Raw genomic sequence first — 11,826 nt, 5'->3', positions numbered from 1 at the left:
CAGCTGACACACCAGCCTTGTCCCGAAAGCAAACAAAACAGAGGGAGGACATGACCGTTCTCCCAACCTCACTTCTGAAGCTCCCGTCAGCTTTCCCCGACATGAACACATGCTTCTATTTCCCTCGGAGGCGGAAGGAATGCTCATCGCTGTCACACGCCATGCCCTCTGGGGCCGCTGGACCTAGGGGCCGCCCTCAGCACTAGGACGGGTTCTCCAAGGATGACTCGTCGCTCCCAGCAGGCGGATTTCTTGGCCTGTTTCAGGCCTCATGAGGTCCATCTCCACAGCACTCTCGGCTGCTGGTGATGCTCGCTCTAAAACGTCCCACTGTCCGTTCTGTTCCCTGGTTCCCTGATGTTTACCTTGTCCTCAGCTTCCCCGTCTCTTAAATGTATGTTCCCACAGATCTGGGCTGAGTTTGTTATGTAAGTTCATACTCCCTATGGCTCCAAGTTGGGTGTTTACGCATCTCAATCTCCTTCCACTAATTCCTCAGCCCACCCGGTCCCATCATCCCCCGAGGAACCAGCGGCCCTCCTGTCCCCATTTTACTCGACTCCTCAGGGGATGGAGACACTGGTGACCACCCTGCTCCCTGCCTTCTCCTTCCCCGACAGGCCATGCCCATCCTCCCTCCATCCGGCATCCTCCCAGCTCCGGGGCCAGCGCGCCCTTTTCTGCCCAGACACTGACATCAGTTCCTCATGGCACTGCCCTTCTCGCTCCGCCTCTCTCCAGCTCCGGGGCACGGACACGGAGACCCATGCAGCGGCCTCTCGCCTCCACCGCCGTGACCGGCAGGCGTGTGCACGTGTGTCTGATAGCAGCGCTGTCACAACCACTCCTAACCCACCCTGAGCGGAAGTGGCATAAATGAGGACTCGGTGTTCTTTGGGAAATTAGGGTTACCGGCTTCACAGGTGTGAGCACTGGCTTTGGGATGGAAACAACTGGTTGTGAGGATTCCGCTGTTTCACTGTCCAGTACCCACAGCTCGTGTTTATCACCAGGACCCTGATTTTAAAAGAACACCCGCCTGGTAAAGTCCGCTTCTTAGAGCAAGGGCATTTATAATGTATTTTAGAAAGATTTCTGTCCACAGGAGGTTTAAAACTTTCAAGTTCTAGGGACTCACCCTCAATGACTTCCCTTTTGGACAAAACAAGTCTTGCTGAGCATCATCACGTAAAAGCTGGCACTGCCCCTGAGAGAGAGGAGGTGGGCTTCCCGCATTGCCTTTGATCACAGGTGGTTCAGACTTAAAAGCACAAATCGGTTCATATTCTGGGACGTACCGCCAGCAATTAAGCAGTAAAAATATTTCAAAGTCTAAACAGACTAGAAATGTCTCAAAAACACATCCGAGGAAAATGAAACCTACCCCGGGTGTTATTTTAACACCCGGCCCCCGGGATGTAAAGTGAACAGCCTGCCCTGGCGACAGCTAGATCACGGGCGTCAGACGGCCACGGAGAGGCCCCGGCGAGGAGGGGAGCGTGGCCAGACGGACAGAGGCACCAGGAGGCCAACGGCGGGAGCATTGATGGGACAGGACGCAGTGCTGAGGCGACTGCTGCCCCTTACCTGCGGTGGGGGAGTTGGCGTGGTGCGACTTTTTTGGCAGGTTGAAGATCTGTTCGCCGGGGTCGGGGGGAGGAATTGCATCTTGCCCTTGTCGTGCTTCTACGGGGTCGTACTCCTTGCCGTCATAGTTCGCGTCATAGAACTTCTTGAACCACTGGATGAAGTCCAGGTTGTCCTGGAAGCGCCCTTTCACTAGCTTCTCCACCGGAATCACCTGCAACAGAAGATCCTGTGAGTCGCCAGCCCAGGGCTCGCTTGTGGCTGATACACCTGCAGCGGCCCCTCCATGTAACTGTTCCCACGTGTCTGCCCCTCACGACCACTGGCCTCTCCCCCAGCTTCCTAGCCAGCTCTAGTCTAGAATTCGTCATTTTTCACCATATTGAAAAAAACACACACCTACAATGTTGTAGTTGGGCCAGGCTGGTGTGGCTCAGTGGTTGAGCATCAACCTATGAACCAGGAGGTCACAGTTCGATTCCCGGTCAGGGCACATGCCTGGGTTGCAGGCTCGATTCCCAGCTTGGGGTGTGCAGGAGGCAGCCGATCAATGGTTCTCTCTCATCATTGATGTTTCTATCTCTCTCTCCCTCTCCCTACCTCTCTGAAATCAATAAAAATATATTTTAAAAAAATATTGTAGTTGGTTTTCTTGGAATTATTTAATATTTCTGAACAACCTGACAAAACAAGGAATACCCTCAGCCAATAGGGGCCGATCCTCTTTATAGTGTGTTTATGCCAGAGCATCTCCCCCAAATCACGGGCCTGGGATGTTGTGCTGTTTCAAGACTGATGGATTTTCCTTATTTCTTTGTAGCACCTGGTCCAGTTGTGTTGGAATAAACGCTTAAAAGGATTATAGCTGCTAGAGGGTGTGAATACATAGACTCAGATAACTGTAAACACACACCAGCCTAATGGTCCAAGTGAGTCTGAGCAGGGCGAGAAGCACCAAAACAACTAATCACCCAGTGCAGGGCCCAGTAATTCTCGGGGTGCACGGGAGTGCAGCGAGCGTGCCGTGGGAGAGCAGAGGAAGGAATGGGGCTGGTTAGGGGAGTCCCGGAGGGCAGCCTGGAGGAGGTGCGAGCATTAACCTCAACTTCTGAGACGAACCTCAGCTCTGCCTTTCCTATCGGCGACCTATGGGGCCAGGCAGTGTTCCCTTCGGAGCTCTCGCAGGAGCCTGGGTTCTACGCCAGGAAGGGTGTGGCGTGACTGCTTCGCTTCCATGCAGTGGCAGCTACTTCTAAAGGGAATGGAAGGTGCGGAGTTGTCCAAACCGCACCATTACCAGAGTCTTACTTCTCACCTGTGGGTTGGAACACCCGCTGAGCGTGAGCCCTGAGAGCTATAGAGCTGGGGGGCGAGTCAGGTTGTGTGTACGAACGTGTGCGAGTGTGAATTCAGACAAACCCAGCGCTCAAAGAACGCAGCGCCACTGCCACGATACCAGCGGGAACTGTATAAACTACCTTTCCAGCAGGACTGTGCCACCTCAGGAGAGATGGACCGTTGGTATCCTATGGACCATGAGGGCCACTTTAAAAAAGTAAGGAGACCTCAAAGACCCATGACAGATTGAAAGAGAAAAAGGGACCGGAGCATTTTAGGGCATCCGTTAAACTCAATTCTTCACAAAACATAGTTTCAGAGATGATTTTTATGCAGCTAAAACTGAAAGTAAGTCAACTACAGAACAAAACACAGAGAAGCAAGCTTCCGCAGGAGCCACGTTTTTCATGAAGGCTCCTCCGGGGATGGAGACTCGATGGCGAATCTCTTCTCTCCCCAGACCTCAGGGACGTCGGCCCCCGCAGCACTTAGCCGGCTCTTCAGTGTGCCATTTAAAGATTTTCGTGTCTCCTGATTTATAGGTTCTGTCTGTGCTGCTATTGATTGTCTAAGAAAGTGCCTTCTTCGTGCAGAAGCCCTTTAATTAACACGCTGTATATTCTGCTTTCTGCCGAACATGAACATCAATGAACAGACTTAGATGATGGTGCCCATTGGCCATTACAGGACGCACTCACTTCCGCTGGCTTAACTCTGCATCCCCTGCAAAGTGCAGGCTCTGGGCAGACGTGCACAGGGGCCGCGTCTCTCCAAGGGCCTCTGGGTGGAATCACAGCCCGTGAAGCGGGCGAGGCCAGCAAAGACCATCGAGGCCAGCCTTCCTCCACTACAAGCGCCTCATCTTCAACACCCTTGACAATGCGCTTCCGCTCTGTGTGTCTGTGCTTCTGGAGAGTGAGGGGCCCTGATTGGTTAGAGAGCACGCTCCATCAGTAAACCTAGAAAAGGGCGTTTCTTTCAGACTAGAAGCAGCTGCTGAAAAATGAGAGAAGACGTGGGGGACGCTGCTAATGAGGAAGGAGAACCTGCACAGCCCTGGCTCTGAAGGAGCGAACTGGAAAGGAACCACAGCAAAGGACATAAAAACGAAGCTGAAAAGCATTCGGAAGGTTAAGATGTTCAAGAGAATATGTTTTGAAATGAAAATTCTGAGAAAAGGAAAACTAAGATTTTAATAATCGTTTGATAAGAATGTTTTTATTTAGAAAGGTATTAATTGCAATAAATTGAAAATATCTTCGATTTGCCAAACCTTTCTCTTTTCCCTTATTTAACTTCTATTTCTTAATAACCCAGGACTTTCGTTTTTATTTCCATAGCCTATTTATTGCTATTATCTCTGCAAAGAAAAGTTTTTCATTTCTTCCCTGCTGGCTTATTTATTTTCTCTTATTCAAAATTAATTTCTTTCCAAGCCTGTTCCCTCTAAGAGACAGATCCTAAGGAAATAATATGGTTGCATATGTATGTGAATGGAGGAAACGTACAGACTGCATGGACTTTAGTAATCGTCTTTTGGGGGGGGGGCACCCAGTCTACCTCCATTTGTATCACTCTAGGACAAAATTATAAAATCCAAAGGGGAAAAAAGGACAATTTATGGACACGGACAGAGAATCTGCGTGTATATACCGTGCCGGACATTTTCACACGTTCCCTCACTTGAGCTTCGTATAACCACAGGGAACGGGGTTTTCGTCCTATTTTATAGATGGGTAAACAGAGATTCAGAGAATCCACGCTAATAAAAGACAAAGATGCTAATTGACCGTACCTTTGCTACGCCCATCAGCCAATCAGAAGAGTATGCAAATTAACCCAACAAAGATGGCCGATAAATTTGCACACTGCAGGCGGGGTGGCACAGCGCGAGCTGCCGCCCGCCCCACCACCATCCGGGCCTCCCGTGTGTGGCCCGGGGTGGCGGGGAGGGGCAGCGCGGGATCGGGCCTGCCATCTGCCACCCGGGGAGCGGGCCTAAGCCAGCAGGTGGTTATCTCCCGAGGGGTCCCAGACTGTGAGAGGGTACAGGTCGGGCTGAGGGACTGCCTCCCCACCAGCCAGTGCACAAATTTTTGTGCACCGGGCCTCTAGTTTAAGTATAATTTGCTCAGCCCATGTTGCTTCCACGGTAACCACTGTTTCTCTAAAGGAACAAAATATACAAATAACCATAGTGGCACCTGGCAAACATAAACCCTTGTTACTTTCGATGCTAAAGCAGATAACAAAGTTCAACACTGCAATTTCTATGAGGGTTTTTAGTCTAATGGCTCCATGTTTAGGAATCTCCTTAATTAAAAGCCTCATACGAATGTGGGAAGTTAGGGTTGATGCCCTATGCTTTGTACAGACCCCAACCTCCTGATAGGAGAGCCAGATCTATTCCATGGATATCCACTGTACCTTTCTACACAGAATCAATGTTAGGGAAAGAAAGTGCATTGAATGGAGGTGCACCTGAGTCTCCTACCTTATCAACATTCATCCGCTTAAAGGACGCCTGCAGGAGTTTGAAATTGTGAATGTACTCGTGCTCCAACTTCGCCTGGAATTTTACTTTCTTCAAACTGATGCAGCCGGGAAAGAGCATGTCCATGAACTGGCAGTAGGCCGCGCCTGGGGAGACAAGAAAAGCGCGGGGTGAGTCTCGCCACCTGTCCCCGGTGCCACTGGGGACGTTGGGCAGGAGGGGCTGTCATCACCCGCAGCCTCCCAGCCCTGTGTGTCGCCCGCTCCCGCTGCCCTCCTGGTCCCAGGCCTGGGTGTGGGCGGGAAGGGACGGTGCCCAATGCTCCTGCACTTGGCCGTGTGGTATCGACGCAGCACCCACAGCATCGCCAGGGGTCATGGACAGTGCGCACAGCCTCAGACCCTCATGTCAAGGAAACTGGGTAAGACAGCTCTGCTCAGCTTCAGCCAGAAACAACAGCGCCCTATTTTTTCTATCATCCAGCTCCAAGTCATCAAATACATCAATGTAAGATAAAAATAGCAGACATTTTAACACGAGGCAACGTCTAACGTGCTCATGAGATGGGTAGCTCAGGAAATACACACAGGCCACAGTTTACACCACTTCACCAAGGGGCTCAGGTGAAACGCTAACCAAGCCACCGCACACCAGAGCAGGTGCAGACCCGTTCAAGCCAGGCCAGGCCAGGCCACGGGGCTCCCACAGGACATGGAGGAGGGCGACTGAAGCCCACAGAGGCCCAGAGTCACGCTGCTCTGACCGAGGAACAAAAGTCACAAAAACACGCACAGTCTCCTGAGGAAATGGTCATAGAAAAAGGTTTACCAGGAAGTCTCTGATTTTCTAAAATGAACTTTAGATCATGACAATTTCAACTAGAAAGTCCTTGCCAGGTTATGTTGACTCATTCGGATATTCTTTATGGTCAAGTCTAAGGGTGCTGAGAAGGAGAAATTCAGAGCCAGAATGGTCCTTTCTCTTTGATGAGGAGGAAAGCGCGAGGGGTCGTTGCTGCTCTCTCCTCTGCTTCCCCAGGTCTCGGGGGGCGGGAGGGAGTGCTCCTGTGATGCACTGGGATGGGCCTTTCTGGAACATGAAGGCTCCTTTCACCCTTTGCACCAGGGTTTCTGTGCGAAGCCTTCACTCCTCGGGCGACTCACCTTTACCTAGAAGACCCCACTGGGTGTCCCATGTCAGATGGGACAGGAATCCAAGATAAGAGGGAAGAGGATACCAGGGCTCACTTAGGCTAAGGGCTGCCAGACCAGGAAATGGCGGGGCAGCTCACTCACGGGTAAGAGCGTACAGTGATGAGATAAGGCCACACTGAGCGTGTCCAGCAGTCTTTACATCCGGGATGCTTCCCCTTAGATGCCGGGACCCTACACTAACTGGTCCATCTCTAGTCAAGCAGATGGGTTCTCTTTAAAACGAGACAAGACAGAACAAGCCAAACAAAAACATCAGGGGAGGCAAGAGAAACATCATGACCGCGGGTGTGCTCATCATTCAACTATTCAGTTCTCCCTCTTGAAGCGCCACCAGATGGAGCGAATTCCAACGGCCACCTTCAAGTTACTTTTATAGAAATGGAGGTGTCTACATACACGGCCTCATCACCTGCTCTTTCAAGAGTTTCCACTTTCGTAGAGTTTAGCATAGATTTTGCCTGTGCAGAGCCGGATATCTTTGGATTCTTACAAAGAATCAACCAAACCACTTACTAAAAATAGCTCTTGAAAAAACAACAATAAACTTGACTGAGGGAGGCAGAGAAAACCACTGTTTATGTTCTGGTATGTACTTTTTTTTTTTTTTTAGTTTAACAGACCATGATTCCCTTCCTGAGTCATAGAATATTCTTTACTGACATTTTTAATGGCTTTCTGATTTTTACATCATGCTTAGCAACGTTCCCAAACCAAGATGACATGAACATTCACGTGCCTGTTCTTCAAATACTTTTATGGTTTCAGGTTTTACATTGACATTCTGAACGCACGTGGTTTATTTCGGTCTCTGACAGATACGGGCGGTTCTAGTTGTGCTGACCCCACGTTCGTGGGAATCGGCATTGTGGGCTCCAGCATTTGGGCACCTTCCTACCTGAGCTGATGCCCCAGTGCCCCGCCCCCTACTCTGGTAGCAAAAGTGGGCAGCCACCCCCCCACCCCCAGCAGTAAGCACTCGGCGGGCACCCAGGCTCTGCATCTGGGTGCTCGCTGCGTGTCGGGGTCGGAGGGAGTGACAGGAGCACGCGGGGACCCCGAGAACGCAGTCACGGTGGCAGGGTGGGTCTGGAGAACTGAAACAGCGACGCAGCACTGTGGCCGCCTCACCACGCGTCCAGGGGCACGAGGCAGGCTGCTCCGGCTCCTGAGCATCTTTTGGTTGCTGTCATTTTCTGAGTTTGGTTTCCCACGGATGCTGTTTCCCAATATCCTGCCTTTCAATCAGGGGTGGGGAACCTTTCTTCAGTCAAGAGCCATGTAGATGTTTATAACATGAGTCCAGGGCCATACAGAATTATCAACCTAAACATTAGCTGCAATATTCCGTCAAGCATGTAATGAACTCACCCCTAAGGCCTTGGCAAGGCCGGACCAAGTGACGTCACGGGCCGTATGAGGCCGGACGTTCCCCACCCTGCTTTAAAGGCATTTTCTGCTCCAGCTTGCCAGGAGTATTTTCTTCTATTTTCAACCCAAAAGGCCAACTGATAAGGGTGGCTAAGTGTTGAACACCATTATTTCACAAATGACCTATACTTTTTCCACTGAGGAAAAACAGTATCTGTACTATATATTACTTCCCAAATACATGCATTTAGGTCTCTTTCTAGATTTAAAATGTACTGCTATCTGTAGAATAATTTCCCCTTTCCTCTTAAAAATTTCTTGAATTTTATCATGCAGTTGTCCTTTCCATTATATTTTTTTTAATTTGTCATTCATGGCATATAGAAAATGAAAATTTTAAAAAATTACTCATTTACTACTTAATAACAGAACTTTATTAAGATATAATGCACACGTTATCAATATTTTTAAAGTATATTTTATGGCTTTCAATATAGTCACAGAATTGTGCATCCATCAGATTTTAATTACCCCCAAAAGAAACGCCATACCTATTAGCAGAAATTCTCCCTTCTCTCCTCCCCCCCAGGCTCTCGTAACCACTAATCTATTTTCTGTCTCTATGACTTCACCTAATTTTGATATTTAATATAAATGAGATCATGGAATAGGTGGCCTGTGTGTCTGGTTTCTCTCACTGAGCAAAATCTGCCAAGGTTCATCCATGTTGTGGTGTATCCGAAGCTCCTACTCCTTTTTATGGCTGAGTAATACTCTACTGTTATTATTGAATATTACGACTATACACATTTTATTGTCCCTTCGTGCTATGAACATTTGTGGACAAGGTTTTGCATGGACATACGTTTTCAGTTCTCTTGAGACACACCTGGGAGTGGATATGCTAACTCTATATTTAACATTTGAAGAGCTGCCAATGTTGTGATTTTATATATTAATATATACTTTTAATAATTTCATTTTACACGTGTGTGTGTGTATATATATATATTAAGCATTTCATCTCTCCCCTGCCTACCTCCCTCTCCTCCTGTATATATTTATACACACATATACATAGAAATATAACTACTATCAAAATCTCAGAGCACTTCCCTCGAAATATGATGCAATCTTTGGAGAAGGCATGAAGTTATATCAGTTCCTGCCACAGCTACTCACATCGCCCATCTGAATTTTTCACAGGACAAGGAACTATTATACAGAAATGCCTATATCATTGGGGGACTTAGTCCCAACTTTCCACCATCTTACTCGGTGCTGATGAAGGGTCAGAAGAAACCAACGACCACCTTACTGTACAGGATGCATCTACATGATTTATCTGAACGATCTGCAATAGCTCGTCTCTCCATCTAACACCAGCGAGGACAGGGAGGGGGCGGGGAAGGACAGAGAGCTGGACTGTGCTCCTCGGATCTCAGCCTTCCTCGTCTTGAATGAACCGTGACATGTCATCACACTCTTCTAAGCCAACAGTATTCCTATCAGCAAAATGTCAGGTTTGGATGGATCTCCCAGCTCTAAAATTAGATGGTTCTCTAATTCTCAGCGTCCCTTGTAAGGGATCCTGGCTGTTTCTGCTAATTTGGAGATAGTGCTTCACCCTCATATGACTTAGACTTTTGCCAGTGCTCCTGCTCCTAGCCACGGCCATCTTTCGTCACAGTTGGCATAAGAGACACGAGTACCCAGCTGCACAGGCTCCCAGGGGCACAGGCTCCCAGGGGCACAGGCTCCCGGGGGCACCGCCTACGGACGCCCTCCGGATTGCAGGTCAGGTGATGCTATCTCCCACACATGCCCTTTGAGCTCTCGGTATGCATCTACTCAGCAACACACCACATTTTCTCTCTTCAGTAGGTGAATGTTAAATAGCTTTCATTTTAGAACTACCTTTCATATTAGAATTTAATAGAATATTAAACAGCTTTCATATTAATCACAAAATCCTATCAGCTATTTCCGCTCTCAGCCCTGTCTTTCCTTGAACGGACCTTCCTACAGAAAAGCATCTGTCATGGCGCGAAGGCAGTGCCCCCTGGGAAGCAGGGCTTCCTACCAGGGAGAGTGAGACTGAGAAACGGAGCTGCCTCCTCCCCACTCAGCAGCCACCTCTCTACCTGCACAAGTGCAGGCCTGGAGAGTTAAAAGGCAGCTGGGAAATGATGCTTTGAAACATGAATGTTTTAAAGGAACTGAAAAATCTCCAAGTTCAACTGCATTTTTCTAATCCAACAAAAACATGCTGGAGTTAGGAGTAGCTCCCTGCTGTTTGCACAGGCGTCCCTCACGGCCCTGGCACGAACGGCAGCCGATAGCCTGTCACCACGGTATCACTTCCCTCCGGTCACGGGGCTCAGGAGGCCGCCTGCTGCACCTGCCCAGGCACAGAGGCAGCAGATAGATTGGGGCTCAGAAACCCCATTTCCACTGAGCTCCCGCCTGCAAGTCCCAGGGTCCTCCACTGAGCTTCCTGCTGCTCCCACACGGCCTGGAGTTATGTCAGAAACTTTTAATTCAGATTTTAAATAAATCCAAAGACAAGCGACTTCAAGCTGATTCCATGCAGAAGAACGGAATGACGACCAGCAGGAAGATGCCACGCCCGTGGGCAGGCGGGAGGCCTATGTGAGCTGGGCAGAGTGCTGAAGAGCCGCCCCCCGCCCCCACCCACACACACACAGTGTGTCCTCAAAGGCCATTTTCACCTTCCTTCTTTCACAGAAAAAGGAATAAGTCAGCAACCACTTCTCAGGCAGATGTGTTTTTATGGAATCAACAGATCGAGTCAAAGGCCTGTCACACCACAGGGCTGGGTGCTCATCTGACATGTGCCCTCAGGTTCTTACTACTTCCTATGACATGAAAACTTTCTTAAGGATCTTATATGCAAACTGCAGTTTATGCTGCAAACTGCAGTGCAAGGTACCAACATTCTGTTCACAACCTGCCTTTAAGAACCAAGACTACCTGGCCGGTGAGGCTCAGTTGGTTGAGCGTCGTCCCATGCACCAAGGGGTCACCGGATCGAATTCCGGGCAGGCACATGCCCAGGCTGTGGGGTGCAAAGGGGAGGCAACCAATCGATGTTTCTCTCTCCCTCTCCCTCCCCCTCTCTCGAAAATCAATAAAAACTTTTTTAAAAAAGAAGCAAGAATACTTTTTAGAAAGTAAAGTTGCCTTTCAATCAGATTTTTATTAAGAAGCTTAGCCTGTTTGGCTCAGTGGACAGAGCGTCGGCTCATGGACTGAAGGGTCTAGGGTTTGATTCCGGTCAAGGGCATGTACCTTGGTTGCAGGCTCGATCCCTGGCCCCAGTTGGGGTGCATGGGGGAGGCAACCAATCGATGTTTCTCTCTGTCTCTGTCTCTCTCCCTCCCTTCCATTCTCTCTAGAAATCAATAGGAAAAATATCCTTGGGTGAGGATTAACAAAAAAAAAGAAAAAAAAAAAGCATTGCAAAACAATGTTAAAAATGAGATCTGCTGTATAGAAAATTGATCAAATATTAAGATCAATGTGCTGAGTTAATTTAAAAGTGTTTCTTCATCAAAAAATCATGGAATAATATTTTCCTTTATCTTTCAAAAGGAATTTTCAAGAGTGAAGGTCTGCATACCAATAGCCCTTGACTAATATTTAGGCATTAATATTTTTATTAAAAAGTAAATTTCAGAGCAATAGCTAGAGTATAACAAACAAAAAGGCACAATATTCAGAAGCGAGCTGATATATTATGAGTGGTATTTGTGAAAATAACTTTTTGTAGAAATTAACTATAACTTTCTGAGTTGAAAAACT

At 48.5% G+C, this 11,826-nt stretch overlaps 1 protein-coding gene across 1 annotated transcript in view; it reads right to left on the bottom strand.

Annotated features, from left to right (window-relative positions):
• The window catches only part of MAPRE2 (microtubule associated protein RP/EB family member 2), a gene marked incomplete at its 5' end in the record, with an annotated part of 32,361 nt that extends 26,743 nt beyond the window's left edge, over positions 1-5,618 (bottom strand). The window contains 2 exons of the mRNA XM_023764511.1: positions 1,588-1,801; positions 5,420-5,618. Coding sequence (XP_023620279.1) covers positions 1,588-1,801; positions 5,420-5,618 — 413 coding nt within the window. The remainder of the gene's footprint in view (positions 1-1,587; positions 1,802-5,419) is intronic.
• Positions 5,619-11,826: the final 6,208 nt, after the last annotated feature.

The sequence above is a fragment of the Myotis lucifugus genome, unplaced genomic scaffold (assembly GCF_000147115.1).
Source record: "Myotis lucifugus unplaced genomic scaffold, Myoluc2.0 scaffold_334, whole genome shotgun sequence".
In the NCBI taxonomy this organism is placed as follows: Eukaryota; Metazoa; Chordata; class Mammalia; order Chiroptera; family Vespertilionidae; genus Myotis; species Myotis lucifugus.
Note: the sequence above shows the minus strand (reverse complement) of the source record. Positions and strands in the feature narration are given on the sequence as shown.